At 36.3% G+C, this 24,139-nt stretch overlaps 1 protein-coding gene across 3 annotated transcripts in view; it reads left to right on the top strand.

Annotated features, from left to right (window-relative positions):
* LOC123537650 (deubiquitinating protein VCPIP1-like) overlaps positions 1-24,139 on the top strand; it is a 54,633-nt gene that overhangs the window by 21,443 nt on the left and 9,051 nt on the right. For all 3 annotated transcript variants that reach the window (XM_053528092.1, XM_053528093.1, XM_053528094.1), the window contains 14 exons: positions 1,463-1,593; positions 1,882-1,993; positions 4,129-4,338; positions 6,105-6,192; positions 6,819-6,962; positions 7,553-7,686; positions 8,714-8,889; positions 9,717-9,854; positions 12,862-13,014; positions 19,428-19,647; positions 20,298-20,411; positions 21,078-21,268; positions 22,290-22,479; positions 23,850-24,035. In XM_053528092.1, the coding sequence (XP_053384067.1) occupies positions 1,463-1,593; positions 1,882-1,993; positions 4,129-4,338; positions 6,105-6,192; positions 6,819-6,962; positions 7,553-7,686; positions 8,714-8,889; positions 9,717-9,854; positions 12,862-13,014; positions 19,428-19,647; positions 20,298-20,411; positions 21,078-21,268; positions 22,290-22,479; positions 23,850-24,035 (2,187 nt within the window). The remainder of the gene's footprint in view (positions 1-1,462; positions 1,594-1,881; positions 1,994-4,128; positions 4,339-6,104; positions 6,193-6,818; positions 6,963-7,552; positions 7,687-8,713; positions 8,890-9,716; positions 9,855-12,861; positions 13,015-19,427; positions 19,648-20,297; positions 20,412-21,077; positions 21,269-22,289; positions 22,480-23,849; positions 24,036-24,139) is intronic.

The following is a 24,139-nucleotide window of genomic DNA, read 5'->3' on the forward strand; positions in this document are numbered from 1 at the left end:
AGTTTTGAGACCCCAACTCCAGCTGAAAAATGGCAAACCTCCAGTTTTGGGATTCTGAACTTATCACATGTATGAAGTGGGTCACGTGCTGTCAAAAAGTAGGTCAGTTGGTCAAATAATGAAAAAATGTTTTGACCTCTCTAGAGGCCATATTTTTCATGGGATCTGTATGAAAGTTGGTCTGAATGTTTATCTTGATGATATATAGGTCAAGTTTGAAACTGGGTCAACTGCAATCAAAAACTAGGTCAGTAGGTCTTAAAACAGAAAAACCTTGTGACCTCTCTAGAGGCTATACCCTTGAATGGATCTTCATGGAAATTGGTCAGAATGTTCACCTTGATGATATCTAGGTCAAGTTTGAAACTGGGCCACATGCTTTCAAAAACTAGGTCAGTAGGTCAAATAATAAAAAAACATTTTGACCTCTATAGAGGCCATACTTTTCATGGGATCTGTATGAAAGTTGTTCTGAATGTTCATCTTGATGATATCTAGGACAAGTTTGAAATTGGGTCAACTGCGGTCAAAAACTAGGTCAGTAGGTCTAAAATTAGAAAAATCTTTTGACCTCTCTAGAGGCCATATTTTTCAATGGATCTTCATGAAAATTGGTCTGAATGTTCACCTTGATGATATCTAGGTCAGTTTCTAAACTGGGTCACGTGCGGTCAAGAATAGGCCAGTAGGTATAAAAATAGAAAAACCTTGTGACATCTCTAGAGGCCATATTTTTCAATAGATCTTCATGAAAATTAGTGAGAATTTTTACTGTGATGATATCTAGGTCAAGTTCAAAACAGGGACATGTACCTATGAAAACTAGGTCAATAGGTCAAATAATAGAAAAACCTTGTGACCTCTCTAGAGGCCATATTTTTCAATGGATCTTCATGAAAATTGGTCAGAATTTTTATCTTGATGATATCTAGGTCAAGTTTAAAACTGGGTCACATGAGCTCAAAAACTAGGTCACTATGTCAAATAATAGAAAAAACGAAGTCGTACTCGAAACTGGGTCATGTGGGAACAGGTGAGCGATTCAGGACCATCATGGTCCTCTTGTTTTCTGATGATTTCACTTGACCACTTGAAGGAGCCATCGGAGCTAAAAATTGAAAAACCTTTGAACAACTTTGTGCCATGAACTGCTTGAAGGACCTTCCCTAAACTTTGTGTGTAGTATCCTTGTATGGACCTGCCATAATTCTGTTTACATGTTTCTGTTTTACTGAATGGTAGGGGCTGTCAGAGCTGAAATAGAAGAATCTTAAAACAGCATTTTTTTATGCATTTGATAGACAAAACCTGATTTTTAGCACCCTTGGTTGGACCTCTCCCAAGTCTGCTGTATAGCAAAAAAATATTTCAAAAATTCTTCCCTCACTGCATACACATACATGCATACTAGTAATTTTGAACAAAAGAGAAACTGACTTGTTTATTTTTCAACTACATACAGGTAAAGGAGCAGCTATGTTACCGAGTTACATGGTGCAGAAGTCCTGGGGAATGCCAAAAGAAGAAATTCCTAAATATATAGAATTTGACAAAATGTACAGGTGTTCTGTTGGTGGAGACAAATGTTTGACTGTAAGTTTTGGTATTAATTGAATAACTCATTACATAAAACATAGTACCTACAGAACTTTACAAGTTGCAGTATTTGAATTTTAATTACTTTGATTTGAAATTGTTAATACGAGTTTCCCCGAGTTAAATCCTAACGAACACACAATTGTACCATTCAGTTTGTCTTCAAAAGTTGGAATCGGCAAAATTTGATTCATATCCCCACAAAACAGCCATTTATATCAGAACCACGAAATTTCATGCCCACATATTAAAATTATTTCACAATATATTTTTTTAATATTTTAGGAAAGGTACATGCGTCATCTTGTAGGTACAATGGAAGAAGTGTTTAAAGAGAAGAATGATGTTAACCCAAACCTCGTTGCTGATGTACACCAATATATTTACAAATCAGCAGGTAAGTTAACCCAAACCTTGTTGCTGATGTGCACCAATATATTTACAAGTCAGCAGGTAAGTTAACCCAAACCTCGTTGCTGATGTGCACCAATATATTTACAAGTCAGCAGGTAAGTTAACCCAAACCTCGTTGCTGATGTGCACCAATATATTTACAATTCAGCTGGTAAGTTAACCCAAACCTTGTTGCTGATGTGCACCAATATATTTACAAATCAGCTGGTAAATTAGCCCAAACCTCGTTTCTGATGTACACCAATATATTTACAAATCAGCTGGTAAGTTAGCCCAAACCTCATTGCTGATGTGCACCAATATATTTACAAATCAGCAGGTAAGTTAACCCAAACCTCGTTGCTGATGTGCACCAATATATTTACAAATCAGCAGGTAAGTTAACCCAAACCTCGTTGCTGATGTACACCAATATATTTACAAATCAGCAGGTAAGTTAACCCAAACCTTGTTGCTGATGTACACCAATATATTTACAAATCAGCTGGTAAGTTAACCCAAACCTTGTTGCTTGTTGCTGATGTACACCAATATATTTACAAATCAGCAGGTAAGTTAACCCAAACCTTGTTGCTTGTTGCTGATGTACACCAATATATTTACAAATCAGCTGGTAAGTTAACCCAAACCTTGTTGCTTGTTGCTGATGTACACCAATATATTTACAAATCAGCTGGTAAGTTAACCCAAACCTTGTTGCTTGTTGCTGATGTACACCAATATATTTACAAATCAGCTGGTAAGTTAACCAAAACCTTGTTGCTTGTTGCTGATGTACACCAATATATTTACAAATCAGCTGGTAAGTTAACCCAAACCTTGTTGCTTGTTGCTGATGTACACCAATATATTTACAAATCAGCTGGTAAGTTAACCCAAACCGTGTTGCTTGTTGCTGATGTACACCAATATATTTACAAATCAGCAGGTAAGTTAACCCAAACCGTGTTGCTTGTTGCTGATGTACACCAATATATTTACAAATCAGCTGGTAAGTTAACCCAAACCTTGTTGCTTGTTGCTGATGTACACCAATATATTTACAAATCAGCAGGTAAGTTAACCCAAACCTTGTTGCTTGTTGCTGATGTACACCAATATATTTACAAATCAGCTGGTAAGTTAACCCAAACCTTGTTGCTTGTTGCTGATGTACACCAATATATTTACAAATCAGCAGGTAAGTTAACCCAAACCTTGTTGCTTGTTGCTGATGTACACCAATATATTTACAAATCAGCAGGTAAGTTAACCCAAACCTTGTTGCTTGTTGCTGATGTACACCAATATATTTACAAATCAGCTGGTAAGTTAACCCAAACCTTGTTGCTTGTTGCTGATGTACACCAATATATTTACAAATCAGCTGGTAAGTTAACCCAAACCTTGTTGCTTGTTGCTGATGTACACCAATATATTTACAAATCAGCAGGTAAGTTAACCCAAACCTTGTTGCTTGTTGCTGATGTACACCAATATATTTACAAATCAGCTGGTAAGTTAACCCAAACCTTGTTGCTTGTTGCTGATGTACACCAATATATTTACAAATCAGCTGGTAAGTTAACCCAAACCTTGTTGCTTGTTGCTGATGTACACCAATATATTTACAAATCAGCTGGTAAGTTAACCCAAACCTTGTTGCTTGTTGCTGATGTACACCAATATATTTACAAATCAGCTGGTAAGTTAACCCAAACCTTGTTGCTTGTTGCTGATGTACACCAATATATTTACAAATCAGCTGGTAAGTTAACCCAAACCTTGTTGCTTGTTGCTGATGTACACCAATATATTTACAAATCAGCTGGTAAGTTCAGTAAGCATTTGCCTAAGGTCTAGCTTGCTATCGGTGTAACTAGAGGCTGCAATTACTTATGCATAGGATACAGTTTGAATCCATTTTGTAAAAATCTTAGGTTACATATACTGTACTGTTTTACTTAGTGATGTTTTCAGAATACATCAATGTATTGAGGTATAAGTTTTTAAAAAAGGTGTGAAAACAAAAAGAATGTTGTGTTAATTGAACTTAGTTAGAAGTTTCAGATTTCTAAAAAAGTTTGGACTTTGTTTCATGACCAATATTTGGATCTCTTATTAATTATCTTGTTACAGGAATAGTTGGGGTGCATACTGATGAAGTAATAGACAGAACAAAGAACTCTGTGAAGGCCAAACAGTTGTACAGATGTTTAATGTGCGAAGCCCTGGTTGAGTATGTTCTCTCTCATGAAGATTTTGAAAAGGGAGGTAATCTGTACAAATTGGCTGTCAGCATTCACAAGAAACTGGATCCAACTAAAATGTATTCATTTCCCTTACAAGGTAATTATTAGTTAGTAGTTAGCTATACTTATTTACTGGATGTGAGCTAAATCCATCCTTAACACCATAAAAATGCAAGTCAAAATTTGACACACCAGAATAGTAATATTAAAGAGAAATGATTAGTGCAAAACTTAGTCATAGAATATATCAGCTAAGAAAGACAAAAAGCAGTGAATATTCTATATTTTTAGTCCCCTACCTATGAAACACCCGAGGGGACATGTGCTCAGCCCCTTGTCCGCCTGCCCATCAGTTTGTTGGTCACACACACAGAGGAATCTTGCAATAACTTAAAAAAATTACATGATACTTTCACATGGAACTTGATATTGGATAAACTGCAGTGTGGAGAAAATGCACTTCATTATTTTGTTGGAGTGACAAGAAGTATTGTTGCTATAGCAACAGGTTGTAAAAGCAGATGTTTCTGCACATTGATTTAAAAAGTACAAGAGAAAAATTTGGTAAATAGGTAAACTCCAATATAGAGAACAAACACATTATGTTATTCTCCCTGTTTGGCCATCCATTCAGCCATCTGTCAATCACAAATGGTGAATATTGGTATAACTTAAGAAGTACAAAAAAATCACTAAACCTTGGACATAGATAGAAAGCAGTATATTGTATTTTTCCATTTATCCACTTGTTTATCCATCTAACCATCAGTCACAAAATAGATCTTTTGTTAATTTTCAAAGTTCTGTAAATGTGCTCATGGAACCTGGCCTATAGATGGTAGATTATTAGGATATTACGCAGGTTCTTTAATTGAGTTTCAATATATAAATATTCTTATGGCAACAAATATTACAAATAGCCAGTCCGGTAAGGAACTTTTCCTTTTCTTTGTAAATTTCACCAATATTCCCTGCTGAAGACCCTGACCCTATTCTCCTGAATCATTTGAAAGTGTATTATCTACTGAAAAAGAAAATGTAAATTGCATGACAAAAATATATTGTAGAATTTTTTATTTTACTTTATAGTTTTCAGTGATTCTTCATCAGAATTCCAGTTATTACAGTGTAAGATTTATCATTTCGCAGTCAAAAAAAATGACTTTAGTGATTCATGCATATTATTATGGTCATTTCATTTACTAATTCTTGTTCAGCATACACAACTTTTTCAACGTTACCAAGAAAACATGGGGTTACCCAGCATCGAAATGTTATCTATTTTTGGATTAGATACCTTAAGTACGTATTTACCTCCACACATCTATTTTGATTTTCTATTTCTCTGCATTTTTCAAAAGCCATGGAAGGAAGTGTGTTGAACTGTAAAAAGTTCAGACTTTAGTCCAGGTATATACCCATAACATCAGTTTCAGTGTAGGGAATCACACATGATCAAAATAATCTCTAAACGAAAGTGATATTTTGAAAAACATGAATAAATTTCTTACCATGATAAAATATTAAATCTAAACATAGCCTATCATATGACTAATGAAAGTTGTTAAATGACTGATATAGTATGTAGTTTATAATGATGATAGATTTCTGGTAAATTTGAACACTTACAAAAATAAGGGGTCTTAGTTTCTTGAAGTGTTCTAAACAATCAGGTGATTGTGATTAAAATTTGTGTAGTTTTAGAATACATCTGTGTTGCCATAAGATAGGGTGTACCTTGGACTTACAGCAAAATTTGCTTCAGCATTATCCCATGTTATTCATAAATTATCTTTGGTTTAGAGATTATTTTGATCATGTGATGCCCCACAGTGAGTTTGAGTGTCCTAACTTTTATTACAGGTGCTGTATGTTCCTATGATGAAAAGAAAGACTGCTTGGTTCCTGACTTGGAACGCAGCCATCCAAAAACATGTGCTTTTTGTTCTGGGTAAGTTTTTGTTTTCAGATACATGCTTAAATATCACTCCTCATGGTCAAAAGTGTATTTAATTTAACAGGGTAACTGGAAATTTACCTCTCAGATAAATTTCTCCTAGGACAAGATATCCTAGGGAAAAGTTCATCCTGGCATTTTTCAGACCTCATGGAATAATCGTTGCATCTTTAGTTCAGGGGGAAACATTTCTTATTTTCCTTTCTATTGAATGGCTGACTTTCTACAAGTTAAAAGAAGGAGAAAAGAGACAGTACATAATGTCCATTGGGTAGTATCTTAGAACCAAACTGTTGAGTAAACATAAATTTTAACAAATTCTGCTTCTTTCAGCTATTAAAGTTTCTTTACTCTGTTTTCCAAAATCAGTTTACTACTGATATTACTACAAACTTAGAAATGATGCTGTACTTTTTAAGTTAATTAAATTTTCGAGGATAGTATATTCATAAACTTGTAGTTGCGGAATTGGCTATTTAAATATAATAATTCTATAATATCACTGTCCAGATACTAACGTAATTAATTGTGGAGATATCAGTCAATTGAAGAACAAAAAATACTGCTGCATGAACATTTCTAGATTCACACTATGTTTAGTGGTAATTTTCTTATTTCAGTGAGATGTTACGTCAAGTTTGTACTGATGGTACTATTGTATACAAAGATGGGGATCGTACTACAACTCCATGTGTTGGTGGTAAATGTCCATGTGGATTTAAACATTTCTGGCAAGGAAAAGAGTATGATAATCTTCCTGACATGTAAGATACTTCATGGTTAATATTACAGACCTTCCCTAAAAATGTAATACTGGGAAACTGTGCAAGTTGCTTGCTGGGAGTTGGTGGTTCATCCACCATTAAAGCTGTAAAGTTACTATATAACCTAGCCATGTAATTTAAAACCCATTAGAAACAAACAAAAGTAATGTTTGAATGATTGAAGTCTCTGACTTGATTTTTAAAGATGCTGAATATGTCTCATTAAGGTTGAATTTTTTCAGTGTGAGAGTGCCTCCTAGTTTGCTTGTGGATGGCAAAAAAGATGAAAAAGTTAATGTTTTTACTGATTACTACTTTGAAATTTGTTGAATAATGACTGTACAGCGTTTTTACAAATAACATCCTGCTACCTTTTATTTGTCAGTGGTTACTCTAGACATTGTATGCCATTATATATAATGTCTTTGGTGAAGTCAGTATAGAGAAAATGAGTCTTACTTTAGAATCTGACGCCCAACTTCTTTACTGAAATCTGACATTCAGCATGCTGAATGCCCTTGTTTATTGAGAAAATCTGTACAAAACCAAGTATTATCTTGATAATGTGTAAATTATTCATGTACTTACAGTTTTCCTATAAGTCTGCAGTGGGGAGGAAAATCAGTTACAGAAAAAATAGCCTGGTTTCAGTATGAGAGTGATCCTACACTGAACAGTAATGTATTTGAGGTGGCACAGTCTGTTGTCCAGAAACATTTTCCAGGTAAAAAATAGTCTGGTTCTAGAACAAAAGTGATTCATTACTGAACAATAATTATATGGAGTGGCACAGTCTGTTGTCCAGAAATATTTTTCAGGTGAGAAATAGTCTAGTTCTAGAACAAAAATGATTCATTACTGAACAATAATGTATATGAAGTGGCACAGTCTGTTGTCCAAAAATGTTATCCAGGTGAGAAATAGTCTGGTTCTATAACAAAAGTGATTCACTACTGAACAATTATGTATATGAAGTGGCACAGTCTGTTGTCCAAAAATGTTATTCAGATGAGAAATAGTCTGGTTCTAGAACAAAAGTGATTCATTACTGAACAATTATGTATATGAAGTGGCACAGTCTGTTGTCCATAAATGTTTTCCAGGTGAGAAATAGTCTGGTTCTAGAACAAAAGTGATTCATTTCTGAACAAGAATGTATATGAAGTGGCACAGTCAGTTGTCCATAAATGTTTTCCATGTGAGAAATAGTCTGGTTCTAGAACAAAAGTGAATCTTCTCTGAACAAGACTGTATTTGAGGTGGCTGTACAGCCATTTGTCCAGAAAAACAATTCCAGGAAAGGAAATCAAACGTTGTACAAACTTCAAAGTTAACGCTCTGTGGCAGATAAGCTTATACACTTCACTTCCATTAAGTAGTGAATATTTTACCCATTTTATATGAATAAGACCCCCTTTTGTTGCTATTACCAGCTCTGTGCTATAAATTTAATTTTTCACTGAGGTGTCAATAGGGGTAGTGTAAATAGCCTTTGTTTCAGTTTTAAATCAGATGTATTCAAGTTTTTTTTAGCTACATAAACTATCAAACTATCTCTGCTAAATAAGTATGGTTACCAAAATTGCTAAAACATTATGAAGTTTGAACCTGTGTACAAGCTAAATGTTGAAAACATGTGCAGGTGCATGTCCCTCTGGATGTTTTTCAGCTGCAGCCTCCAAATTTCAGGCTCTATACCTACATCTTCACCCATATAAATAATTGTTTTGACTTTTGTTTTTTTTTTGCAGGAGAGTTTGGTAGCGAGAGGTTAGTTCAGCGAGTTGTTGATTCTATCCTCGCTCAGTCTGCAATGTTGATACGACAGGAGGAAGGTGAGAAAGACAAAGAAGAACCAATGGCTGAGGAACCAGTTGATGCCTGGTCTGCAGATACTGCTTCAAAAATCATCCTTACTGGACAAAAGGTAAGCGTAAGGACATGGCATTACTAAAGTTTTGATTGTCTTGACTAGGTTTTTATCAATTTAAAACACAGTGCAACAAGAAGATCAAGCACCTCCATTAAAAGCAGATATTTACATTATTTTGAAGAAATTGTTAATGAATTCACCTCTTTAGAAGAACAACTTTTGTACAGCCAACACAATTCAGTGGTGTTCACTGTAGAGAGGTCGCACTTTATTGACAACAAGCACAGCTAACATACGTCATGTCCTTTCCATGTCAGTCAAATATGGCAAAATGATTATCATAAAAAATTCTGCTGTAACTTTTTGTAAATTGGATGATTTATGTATATTAATGTAAAAGTAGGAAGTACTTGCGATTTATTATATACCTATATAAATTCTGTAAAAAAAGGTTGGCTTGTATTTCACAATTAAATATGAACATGCAGAAAAAAAAATCTGTATTATACCTTTTAAATTCCGTATTGTACCTTTTGTATTGTATGCTGCTGGACTACTTTCATTAATATGCATGACCTGACACAGTGCTATAAATAGCACACATAAAAACTTCACTTAGTTCCATTTTAATAATGATAAACAGTGAAGATTTCGTTCAGTAACAAAACAACAAACAAAAAGGTAGAGGTATATAATAAAAGAGTCATTATAACAGTAGCTAGATCTTGAATTTTGTATTCAGCTCTCTTGGATTTTGCAAGGTCGAATCACAATTGGCACTTGGGCACCTCGTGATATCTGATCTGGCAAAAATCCACTCAAGCCGAATACAGCATCCCACTGATCGAGCTACTGTTATAAAAACCATATTATATCTGCAGAAAAAGACAATACATAAAGAAGAGCTGATGAAAAGTGAAAAGGAAAAACAAGTACGAAAGAATATACAGACCAAGGCTCCTCAAACACAGCACAGGAAAACAACAGCGTTAGAGTCACAGAAACAGGCTTTTACAAGAGTAAGTACAATTGTATACATGATTAATTTGACCACTAGTCCAAGTGACCATAATAGCCAGTTTTTGTTTAGGCAAGTAAATTCTTGGAACCATTGACTAAAATTTTGTTTGATGTAATTTCTTTTTCAGATTTTGCTAGCCTGTATGTCTAGCAGTTCAAAAGTTGAAGAGGGTTGGCCAGATAGTCTTGAATTAATTATTTTTGGCATAAAATTTTATTTTAGGCTTCTGCCAGAACTGTTACTGTAAAATTATTTTAATTTCTTGGACACAAAATTGTCTGTCTGCATGCCTGCACATCCAACTGATCATTGACCAGAGAATGTTGTTCTCAGCTATCATAGGATGGTTGCCTATGATCAGTAGGTTGATTTCAAGGTCAGTTATTCAATGGTCATCTACACATTATGATTACATAGTATCATTAGATGACTTTTGTTTTAGTGGTCAGAAGGTCAAGGCCACTGTGACCTCAAGACTGAAAGAAGTTTCTGATCAATGAGCATCAGTTGGTTAAAAGTCAAGGTCACAGTGACCTTGAGACTGAAATAGATTCTGATCAATAGCTGGCAAACACTTGCGCCTATGTCCAGTAACCTTTATACAATTATTCAGTAGATAACACTATTGCTTTGGGGTCTGGAGATCAAAGGTCATGGTCCCATTGACCTCAATATTTAACAGTTTCTCGTAAATAGCTAGAGAATGATTTGGACAGGTTTGGTCTTGGACTATCAAATTTGATAGGATGATTGCCTGTGGTCATTCGGTGACTCTTGTTTGGTATAAGTTGTCAAAGGTCAAGGACACAGTGAACTCATGATTTAATGGTTTCATATTAAATGTTGGAGAACATGTCAGAATATGGCCATCAAACTTCATAAGATGATTTTCAATGGACAGTTGATTCCCTTTCTTGATTTAGGGGTCACAATTTTCAGAAGTCAGTGCCACAGTGACCTGGATATTATAAATTGTTTCAGATATACCGCTTGAGAACATGATAGTCTGTAGTTATCAAATTTTATGTTTGTCAAAAGTCAGTAGATGACCTCTATTAACTTAAGAATATTATAGTCAGCGGCCATCTAATTCTATAGCATGACTGTTTAAAGGCATTTGTTGACATGATTGTATTGTTTCTGGGTCATTTCATCAAACTTCAAAGACAAAGGCCAAGGTCACATCAACCTGGAGACAGAAAATTACACACCCAGTGACCTTAGACAGACCATCATTGGAGTAATGTATTTTAAAAGCTGTTTTTTTTATGCCCCCGAAGGGAGGCATATAGTTTTTGAACCGTCTGTCAGTCTGTCGGTCTGTCAGTCTGTCCGCAATTTTCGTGTCCGGTCCATATCTTTGTCATCGATGGATGGATTTTCAAATAACTTGGCATGAATATGTACCACAGTAAGACGACGTGTCGCGGGCAAGACCCAGGTCCGTAGCTCAAAGGTCAAGGTCACACTTAGACATTAAAGGATAGTGCATTGATGGGCGTGTCCGGTCCATATCTTTGTCATCGATGGATGGATTTTCAAATAACTTGGCATGAATGTGTACCACAGTAAGACGACGTGTCGCGCGCAAGACCCAGGTCCGTAGCTCAAAGGTCAAGGTCACACTTAGACATTAAAGGATAGTGCATTGATGGGCGTGTCCGGTCCATATCTTTGTCAACCGTGGATGGATTTTCAAATAACTTGGCATGAATGTGTACCACAGTAAGACGACGTGTCGCGCGCAAGACCCAGGTCCGTAGCTTAAAGGTCAAGGTCACCCTTAGACGTTAAAGGTCATTTTTCATGATAGTGTATTGATGGGCGTGTCCGGTCCATATCTTTGTCATTCATGCATGGATTTTAAAATAACTACGCATGAATGTGTGGCACAGTAAGACGACGTGTCGCTCGCAAGACCCAGCTCCGTAGGTCAAAGGTCCTAAACTCTAACATCGGCCATAACTACTCATTCAAAGTGCCATCGGGGGCATATGTCATCCTATGGAGACAGCTCTTGTTTAATTCCCATTGTAGAATAATAATGTTCACACGATATTATGGAAACAAGCTGGATACAACATACAAAGGGAAGACATTATCTCTGTACATTTCTGTTTTATAAAGCAGTATGTTTGAGGTGAATACAGTTGTAAACTGAATGTTGAGATGTGAAAAGAAATAACAGTATTGTATCTTAAAGTCTCCATATTACATAGATTTTGTATCAGTGTGACTAAGAACCAAGAAAAGAAACAATAGTCTTGTGATTCTTAAAGAGAAAGGCAACTTTGTTCTTATGTTAATTTCATCAGCTGGGATTTCTTAAATTATTTAAAGAAGTGAAAGAATTTTCAAAATCAGAGTAAAACTGAGAAAGTTATGAGCATTTAAATATTTGGTCAAATTGATGGCCATTTTGTTTCCATGGCAACAAAAACCAAAATGGCGGATTTATCAACTTTTTTGATACACATTTGAACTGTTTTTAGTTATTTCTGTACAATAATTTTTCTACCTTTTCCAGCTATAATGAAAGAAATTATCATGTTTTACACCTTACACCAAAGAAACATGTGAAAATTAATCTATTTAAAAGGTTATTTGCTAAATAAAGAATTTAGCAGTGTGTAAATGACTTCATAAACACACTAAAATGGCTGTCTCCATGATCAGCCATTTTCTTAAATTTCAAACTGCTATATCTTTTTCAATAGCGGTCTGATTTTAAAAGTTCTTTCAGCGTTATGAAAGACTGGAGGATGGCTTTCATATAGAATTAACTTATTGTCAGGCTTTCCTTACCCTTTAAAGGAGAGCTGTATTACAGTGAAGTAGATGATGAACACCACTGAACTACTAGACATTTTACGCTGGGAAAAATTATAAACTATTGCTATATCCAGATATATATTTTATAATTTAGAAAAGCAAAGTCTGTTGTTTTTTTCAGGAATATTGTATAGAAATTTTCATTTAGTATCACTATGTAAGCTATATTTCAGTCTAAAGAATCTCCAAGTAAAACGAGACAGAAGACATGTACTGAGACGTCAACCCCTGCTGTAGCAAGTACTTCTCTCATGTCACAGTCAGCAATAGTACAACCTGTAGCTGGTGAGAAAAAAGTTCGACTTCAGACATCAGATGGAAGACAGGTACTTCTTTTATTATACCGTTGAACTTGCCATAGCTGTCATATCTGTTAAGCAGCTACTTGCCTAAAGTAGCCAATCCACTTACTTAAGAAACTGAGCATTTGTTCTAATATCAACTTGTCTTATGCTGCCACCTGCCTTAAGTAACAAGATTATTTTGCTCACTTGGCTGGATGCAGGCTTGCCTGTATTTCAAGAAGAAAACTGCCATATGTACCAAGTGCCATGAAAAAAAATTAGATAGTAATTTATTTACTCTTACCCTGCTAGATTTCCAGAACGAACTTTCATCTTTCAGTTTGGACAATACCATTAACTTTTAAAAGGGATGCATACCAAAAACATACTAAGTGGTGAACAGTGCAGGTCATGATCAGACTGCACAGATGTGCAGGCTGGTCATGATCTGCATTGGTCGTAAAGGCAGAATCAATCCTGTCCAGCATGATAAGGGTTAACAAATGTCAGCTTAAATAGACAAGTATGAAGCATACATTATACACTTACTGAATGTCTTGCCAGTTTAGACTATTGACTGGTAAGCCATTCAGCGAATGTTTCATTATATGACATTTTTTCACAGATTTCATTTCTTCAAGTTATGACTTTAGAGCAGCAAACCTGTGTTGAACTAGAGACAAATCTATAGCACAAACTACATGTTTTATTAGCTCACCTGTCACATAGTGACAAGGTGAGCTTTTGTGATCACCCTTTGTCCGTCGTCTGTCGTCAGTCCGTCCGTCCGTCAACAATTTCTTGTCTGCACGATAGTGGTTTCATTTATGATTTTATTTTAACCATAAGATCACGGTTCCTTTCTTGAACTGGCCAGATCCCATTATGGGTTCCAGAGTTATGGCCCCTGAATGGGCCAAAATTAGCTATTTTGACCTTGTCTGCACAATAGCAGCTTTATTATGTCTCCCCAAGGAGACATATTGTTTTTGCCCTGTCCGTCCGTCCGTCCATACGTCACACTTCATTTCCGAGCAATAACTGGAGAACCATTTGACCTAGAACCTTCAAACTTCATAGGGTTGTAGGGCTGCTGGAGTAGACGACCCCTATTGTTTTTGGGGTCACTCCGTCAAAGGTCAAGGACACAGGGGCCTGAACATTGAAAACCATTTCCGATCAATAACTAGAGAACCACTTGACCCGGAATGTTGAAACTTCATAGGATGATTGGTCATGAAGAGTAGATGACCCCTATTGATTTTGGGGTCACTCCATCAAAGGTCAAGGTCACAGGGGCCTGAACATTGAAAACCATTTCCGATCAATAACTAGAGAACCACTTGACCCAGAATGTTGAAACTTCATAGGATGATTGGTCATGAAGAGTAGATGACCCCTATTGATTTTGGGGTCACTTCCGTCAAAGGTCAAGGTCACAGGGGCCTGAACATTGAAAACCATTTCCGATCAATAACTAGAGAACCACTTGACCCAGAATGTTGAAACTTCATAGGATGATTGGTCATGAAGAGTAGATGACCCCTATTGATTTTGGGGTCACTCCATCAAAGGTCAAGGTCACAGGGCCTGAACATGGAAAACCATTTCCGATCATAACTAAGAACCACTTGACCCAGAATGTTGAAACTTCAATAGGATGATTGTACATGCAAAGTAGATGACCCTATCGATTTTGGGGTCACTCCATTAAAGGTCAAGGTCACAGGGGCCTGAACATGAAAACCATTTCCGGTCAATAACTTGAGAACCACTTGACCCAGAATGTTGAAATTTAATAGGATGATTGGTCATGCAGAGTAGATGACCCCTAATGATTATGGGGTCACTCTGTGAAAGGTCAAGGTCACAGGGGCCCGAACATTGAAAACCATTTCCGGTCAGTAACTTGAGAACCACTTGACCCAGAATGATGAAACTTCATAGGATGATTGGTCATGCAGAGTAGATGACCCCTAACGTTTTAAGGGTCACTCTGTTAAAGGTCAAGGCTACAGGGGCCTGAACATGGAAAACCATTTCCAATCAATAACTTGAGAACCTCTCGACCCAGAATGTTGAAACTTCATAGGATGATTGTTCATGCAGAGTAAATGACCCCTATTGTTTTTGGGGCCACTCCGTTAAAGGTCAAGGTCACAGGGGCCTGAACATTGATAACCAGTTCTGATCAATAACTTGAGAACCACCTGACCCAGAATGTTGAAACTTCATAGGATGATTGAACATGCAGACTAGATGACCCCTATTGATTTTGGGGTCAGTCTGTTAAAGGTCAAGGTCACAGTGGCCTGTTCATGTAAAATCATTTTTTGGAAATAACTTGAGAACCACTTGACCTACAATGTTGAAACTAAATAGGGTGATTGGACATGCAGAGTAGATGACCCCTATTTATTTTGAGGTCACTTGATCAAAGGTCAAGGTCACAGGAGCCTGAACAGTGACTGGAGAACCACTAGTGTTGAGAGTGTTGAAATTTAGCGGGATGACTGGACATGCCAAGTAGATGATCCCTATTGCAGCCAACCATCAGTGTCTCTTTGATTTTTGCTCCTGACCCCTATTGACTTCTTGCCTATAGGACTTTGCATTGGGGGAGACATGCGCTTTTTTACAAAAGCATTTTCTAGTTTATGATTTGATTTTTACCAAACTGGCACACAACTTGTATCACCATAAGATATTGGTTCCTTTCTTGAACTGGCCAGATTCCATTATTTATTCCAGAGTTATGGCCCCTGAAAAGGCCAGAATTAGCTATTTTGACCTTGTCTGCACAATAGCAGCTTCATTTATGATTTTATTTTAACCAAACTTGCACACAACTTGTATCACCATAAGATCATGGTTCCTTTCTTGAACTGGCCAGATCCCATCATGGGTTCCAGAGTTATGGCCCCTGAAAGGGCCAAAATTAGCTATTTTGACCTTGTCTGCACAATAGCAGCTCTATTTATGATTCGATTTTTACCAAACTGGCACACAACTTGTATCACCATAAGATATTGGTTCCTTTCTTGAACTGGCCAGATTCCATTATGGGTTCCAGAGTTTTGGCCCCTGAAAAGGCCAGAATTAGCTATTTTGACCTTGTCTGCACAATAGCAGCTTCATTTATGATTTTATTTTAACCAAACTTGCACACAACTTGTATCACCATAAGATCTCGGTTCCTTTCTTGAACTGGCGAGATTCCTTTATGGGTTCCAGAGTTATGGCCCCTGAAAGGGCCAGAATTAGCTATTTTGACCTTGTCTGCACAATAGCAGCTCTATTTATGATTTGAATTTGATCAGACTTGCACAAAACTTGTGTCACCATAAGATCTCGGTTCCTTTCTTGAACTGGCCAGATCCCATAATGGGTTCCAGAGTTACGGCTCCTGAAAGGGCCAAAATTAGCTATTTTGACCTTGTCTGCACAATAGCAGCTTCATTTATGATTTGATTTTAACCAGACTTGCACACAACTTGTGTCACCACAAGATCTTGCTTCCTTTCTTCAACTGGCCAGATTCCATCATGGGTTCCAGAGTTATGGCCCCTTAAAGGTCCATAATTGGCTATTTTGGCTTTTGCAGTCATATAGAGACTTCATTTATGGTTTTATTTGATACAAACTTCCAAAATATCTTCAACAACAATAAATCTTGGATTCCATGACAAATCAGATCCATAATAGGTTCCAGAGTTATTTTATATCTGATTACCTCCCCTGATGGAATCAAAATGGATTTATATCATAAGTACTTACAGACTTATTTGAAATTTCATTATTGTTATTAGTTGGACTGAGACAATCAGGGTAGATAACATGGACTGATTTTATGTCAAATTACCTCCCTTTATTTCAAATTAAAATTGTTATATCTCCATAACTACTGAAGATACTGATCTGAAATTTCATTTATGTCAACAGATTTATTTGGCAGATCCTTCTTTAGTCCACTTACAATATTTTTTTTTAATTACTTCCCTTTTACGTTACTATAAATAGCTTATTTTTAGTAACTTTTTTATTATTGGCCGTAGACCAGTTTTCTGTGGTACAGCATGGATGGTACCTCCAATTTTTAGGTGTATTTTAACATATCTATACCTTGTAAGATTTTTTTTTCTTTTTGGTTAAATTTCTTCCTTTTGTTGTTCCTGTCCTTTGGGCTTAGATATTTTTTCTGAGGACCTTCTTGTCCTCAAGTGCAATGATACCAGGTGAGCGATATAGGGCCATCATGGCCCTCTTATATAAGGAGTCCTGTTAATGTTACATTACTTTTTGCATGTTCTGAAATAGGAGGTTTCACACAGCTTAACTGTGTCTACCAATCATTTCATATACTTTTTGTTACTGTTAATTACACAATGTTGATTCCACAGCATTTTCATTTTTCTCTCTTAAAGGGAATTTCTATAGTTTTTTATGCGCATCTTTCTGCGCAGCTGACACTATCTATGGAAATTTGAAGTGAAGTCAACATTTGTTGAAACATGTGACAGACAATCTTAAATATGAAGAATCTTGAATAAAATAACATTTTTCAATAAGTTTTATCAGTAATCAAATGTTGATACTGGTTTATGCTGTATTGACATGTATTATGCCTGACATGTATCATGCAACTTGCCATTTGTGGCTGTGTTTTGACAGCACATTTTAGTACAAAGACAGTATTGTTCATATAATGTTACACAATTAACTTTGTATTGATAAGACAATATCTCCTTTCAGATCATTAAGTCTTCAATTATAGAACGGATTCAGATTTTTTAAAACTTTTTTTCACTTCTAGCAGATATAATCAATTTGGTCAGGTTCGCGCCATTTTTCATCCGAACAGGTGTTGAATTCAAGCGGTCTTAACATACAATTTAGCCTGGTGACCCATACATTTTTGGCCATTTTTATGTTCACAATACAATTATCTATACACAAATAAAACAGGAAAAAATCTATGAAACAGTTTTTTCAAAATTTCAAAAATTATTCTTTACTATGAGTATTTTTCATTGAAAAAAGTTCACAAAAGTGAACATGAAACAAGATTGTTTTTTCATTTATACCCATTATTGTAATGATATAGTATTACAAATATGACTATGATATCAAATAAGTATATAATAAAATCTGTAAAAAGAATAAAACTTATTGAGCTATCTTGATGCATATTTTGTTGGTATTTATAAAAAAAGCAGAAAATTGTGAAAATGTTGAAAAATCGCTACCAGTTTCAGCAGCAGTGGGTGTGTTCAAAACAATTTTTCACAAAAACAAGCCTGGTGACCCATTGTTTTTATTTGTTTATTGTTTTCAGCACAAATTTTCCTATCATATATGTGAATTTGAAAAAAATCTATGAAAGGAAAAAAACTATAGGAATTTTCTTTAAATGTTAACAGCATTCATACATATTTTGGTAATTCCATACTGTTTGAAAAAAAGTTGAATCCGATTAAAGGCTTGGTATATTGTATAAAGAAACGAAATCAGAGCTTTTTATATGCCCGTCTCTGTATTATGTGAACACCCGTGGCAAGGGGTGGTGGGCAGCGGCGGTCAGTATCCAAAGCATAAACTTGCTGACAATGTTTGTGGGCATAATATCTTGGCCAAGTTTGATAACCAGCCAAATCGCCCCAAGCACTCTTGGATAATGGCCCTTGAATTACTTGAAAATCTGCAAATTTAGCCTTGTCCGCTCTCTTAAGTCAAACAGTTTTCTTCCGATCTTCACCAAACTTGCTGACAATATTGTGGGCATAATATCTCGGCCAAGTTCGATAACCAGCCAAATCGCCCCAGGCACTCTTGGATAATGGCCCTTGAATTACTTGAAAATCTGCGAATTTAGCCTTGTCTGCTCTCTAAGTTGAACAGTTTTCTTCCGATCTTCACCAGACTTGCTGACAATGCTTGTGGGCATAATATCTCAGCCAGGTTTGATAACCAGCCAAATCACCCCAGGCACTGTTGGATTATGGCCCTTTAATTCCTCGAAAAACTGCGAATTTAGCCTTGTCTCTCTAAGTCGAACAGTTTTCATCTGACGGGCATATTTTGTGACAATCTGGCACTCGTTAGTTTCTAAGTTTCTTTAGATTGGAATGGAAATAAAAATTAACAGTTCACAGAAATGTGGCATGTATCCATATTCTACAGGTAAAGGTAACAATTAACATAAACTCGCAAGAGCTTTTGAGTGACCCTGTTCTAAAAAAAATGTTAAAATTAATTATACCTTATTTTCAGCAATTTGGTCACACCAATGTACAGATAGGTTGACTGAGGCATTTGTGATATAGTACACTGCCCATTAACACACCATATTTGAAGTAGCCAGGATTAAATCGTGTGGCCTTCAACACCATACAAAAGTATCTTAGCTCTCTTGACCATTGTAATAAAGTGATATCAAAATTAATTTTACATGGCAGGTCATGCTTACCCTTGTCAAAGATGTGACCTATGCTGAGCTGCAGAAGTTGATATTTCAATCTGTCAAGGTTCCAGCAGATCATCAGAAGTTACGTGTTGGTTTCCCGCCAAAACTTTTGGAGGCCCCACCAGAGGGGGAGGAAGATAAAGTTGTTCCCTTACATCATGGTGATAAGATTGCTCTTGAGATACTGCCAGATCTCAGCTATCCTGTTCAAGGTAAACTATCTACTCTTAACCTTTACCCTGCTAAATTGCAAAAATGGACTGGTCCATCATTCATTTTTGGCAATACCAGTTTTTATTGGAAGGGATGTTTATCGAAATTCAACTGTCAGAATAGCAAACAGTGAGGACCATGATCGGCCTGCACATCTTGGTCTGCACTGGTCGCAAAGGCAGAATCACTTGCCACCAGCAGGCAAAAGGTTAATACTGTACCTTCTAATATTGCGATAAAATAATGATTTATTCCCTACAAAACACTTTATTTGGAAAATTTGAAAATTAATTCTCTGAAACTCAGCAGAACCAGAAGGTCATTTTCAGGACTTTTGCTTGTAACACATATTGACCTCATCGGCCTAATGACTTTTCTCTGTGATACTGATCACTGATACTGCTCAAGGTTAGAACATGCCTACACCCAACCCTCAGCATAGGGGTGTATAATCCATCCTGCTTGCCTGCATTAGGTTAGTGGTTTTATCCAGGTACCTGCCAGTGCCTGAATTAATACCAGGAAGGGTATATGTTCTTGCACTACTTTCAAGGATAGTCGCCATGTGACTTAAATTGTGTCTGTGTAACAATCAGCAACAAAACTAACTATATTATCCAACAAATGTATTGTCATTTACATTTCTCAGAAACTTCTCACCCACATACTGGTAAAGTGACATCAACATGGAGCAGTTTTGAAGAGGATGCACAGAGTCAGACTGCAGAAAAACTTCTACAGGCTCTTAAAGGTGTCCAGCATGGTGAGATATTTACTCTTCCATTTAATAAATGAAATTACTGTGACAAGAATGATTTTTGTCTCCGAGACTGCAGCGAAAAATCAACAGTTCTCCATTTATGACACACCTAGTTGAGAAAACTATCAATTCATAGTTTGTTTTTCAGGCAAACTCCGTGACAAATCCATAGAAGATAATAAATCTGAAGACATTAGTCTTTTAGTCATTGAGTGATACAAATTCTGATTAAAAAAAATAACCTTGCAGCAGCCTTTTTAAAGAAGAGAAATAATATTTATTTCTCTAAAGCCATCCTTGCCATCCAGCTGACTTACAGAAGGTTGGTTGTTCTTCCGGATGCCTGCTTGTGATTAAAAATGCACAGAGGGGAACCAGAGGTCTTCCTCCACCATTAAAGCTGGAAAGTCACCATATGACCTATAATTGTGTCGATGCGGCATTAAATCCTACAAAATAGATAAATTTGTTTACTCAACACAATGCATGGTGTTTGTGAGTACATACACATTTTTGTGCCCACCCCTCTCCAATTTTATTTGTGTTGCACTTGTTGCTATATTTATACTAAGTAAATTACTGGACCTATGTAAAGGTCAATACCTTGTTTTGTTTTCAACCTGTTTGTACTTTCATACATATGATATTACATGTTAACATTTATTGCAGGGGGAGATAATATTGATACATCAATTGCCTCCCTGGGTATTCTCAGTGCGGTCCAGGGGAAGGATCTGTGGACGTATGTTCAGGGAATGCCACATCTGTTTTCTGTTGGAGGTCTTCTGTACAACCAAGTGAAGAGAGATTTAGGTCTGGTGGATGGAAAACATTGTCAGTTACCAGCTCTTCCTGGCAAGGTATGGAATGTATCAGTGCTGCTAATCCTTTATCAAGGCATTAACCCTTAACATGCTGGACTCCATTGATTCTGCCTTTGCGGCCAGTGTAGATCATGATCAGCCTGCACATCCATGCAGTCTGATCATGACCTGCACTGTTTGCCATTCAGTCAGTATCTTTTTGGTAAGCTCCCCTTTTAACAGTTAATGGTACTGTCCAAATTAAAAGATAGACAAGTTCATTGTAGAAATTTAGCAGGGTAAGGGTTAAGTTTTCAGCATTATGACTTTATTTGACTTGTAGTTGTTTTGCTAAGACAGCGTAATGATAAAGTATGTGTGATTAATAATCATGAACATTAAATGATTGGGTCATATTAACAATTTTGCGGTCAAAAATATGTGAAAATGACAATAGTATGTATGTCATGTACAAGCTTTAAACAAAAACTACCTAACTAAAAATTGGCCCATAGCAACATACCTGTTTTCCAACATGTATGATGAAAAAGACGTTTGTTTTTGTTAAAAGTGGACATTTATCTTTTACTAACAATATAAAACTGTAATTGTCTTACAGGGTACCTATACATAATGTTTTATGAACATATCTCATTCCTAATTACTGACCAAAAATTAATTTTCTATTTGTTTTCATATGCTGTCACCTTGACCTTGATCTTGTACTTTCTTGTCAGTAAAGGTTGACCCTACTGACTATTTGCCCAGAACTGTACTTTCTTGTCAATAAAGGTTGACCCTACTGACTATTTGCCCAGAACTGTACTTTCTTGTCAATAAAGGTTGACCCTACTGACTATTTGCCCAGAACTGTTCTTTCTTGTCAGTAAAGATGACATTGACCATACTGACATAAATGACATGATAAAGCTTTTATTAATAAAAAAAGGAAGCCCACCAACAGGATTTGAACAGCTCTTCAAATTTCCTTTATTCACAAAGGTACTAAAGACCAATGCCTGTATATTAGCCAGTATACTGTATATACCCTCATTTATTTGTATGATGTAACTTGTAGGTATTTAGGTACAATGGTGTAGAGGATAGGCTAGAGCTGTGTCTGGAACCATATGGTCATTATCCAGTGGAGCCAAATATTGAACAGAAAGTAAAGGCTGCTGGGATGGAAGGGTCTAAAGAGGATGCAGAGGTGAAGTTTGGGGCCAGTGGAGCAATACATCATGGTACCGAGAGACCAGCATTCCTAGGTTAGATAGTTTGTTACATGAGCATGAAATGATAGTAACTGATTAAATGTACCCTTGCAGAAGGAAACAAGTTATTATGTCTCCCACCACACAGTGGTGTGGGAGACATATTGATTTACTCCTGTCTGTGTGTCTGCCACAAAGCTTGTCCGCACTCTAAGTTGATCATTTCTCATCCGATCTTCACCAAACTTGAACAAAACATGTTTGCCAATAAGTCCTTGAACATAATTACCAATACAGAGTTGTAGACCGGTTACTCCAACTCCAACTCCAACAGATACCAATAGGCTGCAAACAGTATATAAAGACAGACTTATTATTCAGATGATTAGGCAGACGCGGGAGACATGCACTTTTCTTAAAAGCACCTCTAGTATACTGTGAAATCAGTTAAGTTGGCGGGCATGAAATTTCATGGTTCTGGTCAAAATTAGAAAGGTATGTGCGAAGTTCAATTTTCAAGCATTTTATGCATTGGAATTTCACTTGTTGTACAGTTGGGTGTATTTGTTGATTAACTTAATCACAAAATCAGTGAATATTGGTCCCCCATGAATATTCATGATTTTACAGTAGATTTGGCCATTATGCAGCATTCTGCACATTCCAAAAGTTTGCTGTGTCCTATTCTTCATTCATTTTCAAGCAGAATCTATTCAAACTTCTTTATAGATCTATGATGATGAGTGAATATATTACATGACTGTTTTCTATGACTTCTTGAACATAAACTGGAATGTAAATGTGAGGTGGTTTGGTCTGTGTAATTACTTTATCAAACTCTTGACCTGCACTTTACAGACATTTAGTTTTAGGCCCATCTGTGTCCATTACAAATGTTTCTAGCTTACAATAGCTTTTTGTTTGAGTAAATTCTTTTGCTAGTGACGTTTTCTTGCACATACTGTATACCTAGAAATGATTTCATGCCTTTTAAGTTAATGAAATTCATGAGGACAATGTATTTGTAATCTTAAGAAGTGGCAGTTTGATGCTAGCTGAATATATTGTTATGCCAACCGTCACTTCTGAGATGCAAACATGAGTAGTCAGCAAGTTGTCAGTTGGTGGAAAAATGTGATATACATGTATTACCTCTAGGTTTACTTTAGGAATACTCAACACCATGTTAAAAAATGCATGTTTTTACAAAAAAAGAATTTGGAAATATCTGCAGATCCAGTTTACGGTACTACAATCAGAGTGCACATTACCTCACTGCGCTAGTTTGTACCATTTAGGGTTTGAATTTTTTTGATGATTCTGTATAAGATGAGAACTGTATGTAGTCTGTGTACTCTTTAATTGATTAAATGCAGGAAGAATACTTTAAGTTCTCACAGAATACCATTGCTTTTGCTTCTCAGGTCAAGGTCATTCATTAAAGTCGACTATGACATTTGATGAGCGCATGCCTGTGGATCTAGCTTGTGCCAATCATCACCCAGCAGCTAGAGGCATACATGACCTGTGTAGTCCACCTGGATTACGAAAACATAGCGACTCCATATCAGAGGAGCCAGATGAAATGCAAACAGACGATTCTGGCAAAGGTATACCGACTTTGTATCTTTAAATTTTATATTAGTATGTTTCACATGTTCATAAATTTTTGATAGTATCCTAATATGAAGATTTAATGGGTTTTAAGTGACTA

The sequence above is a fragment of the Mercenaria mercenaria genome, chromosome 17, assembly GCF_021730395.1.
Source record: "Mercenaria mercenaria strain notata chromosome 17, MADL_Memer_1, whole genome shotgun sequence".
NCBI lineage: Eukaryota > Metazoa > Mollusca > Bivalvia > Venerida > Veneridae > Mercenaria > Mercenaria mercenaria.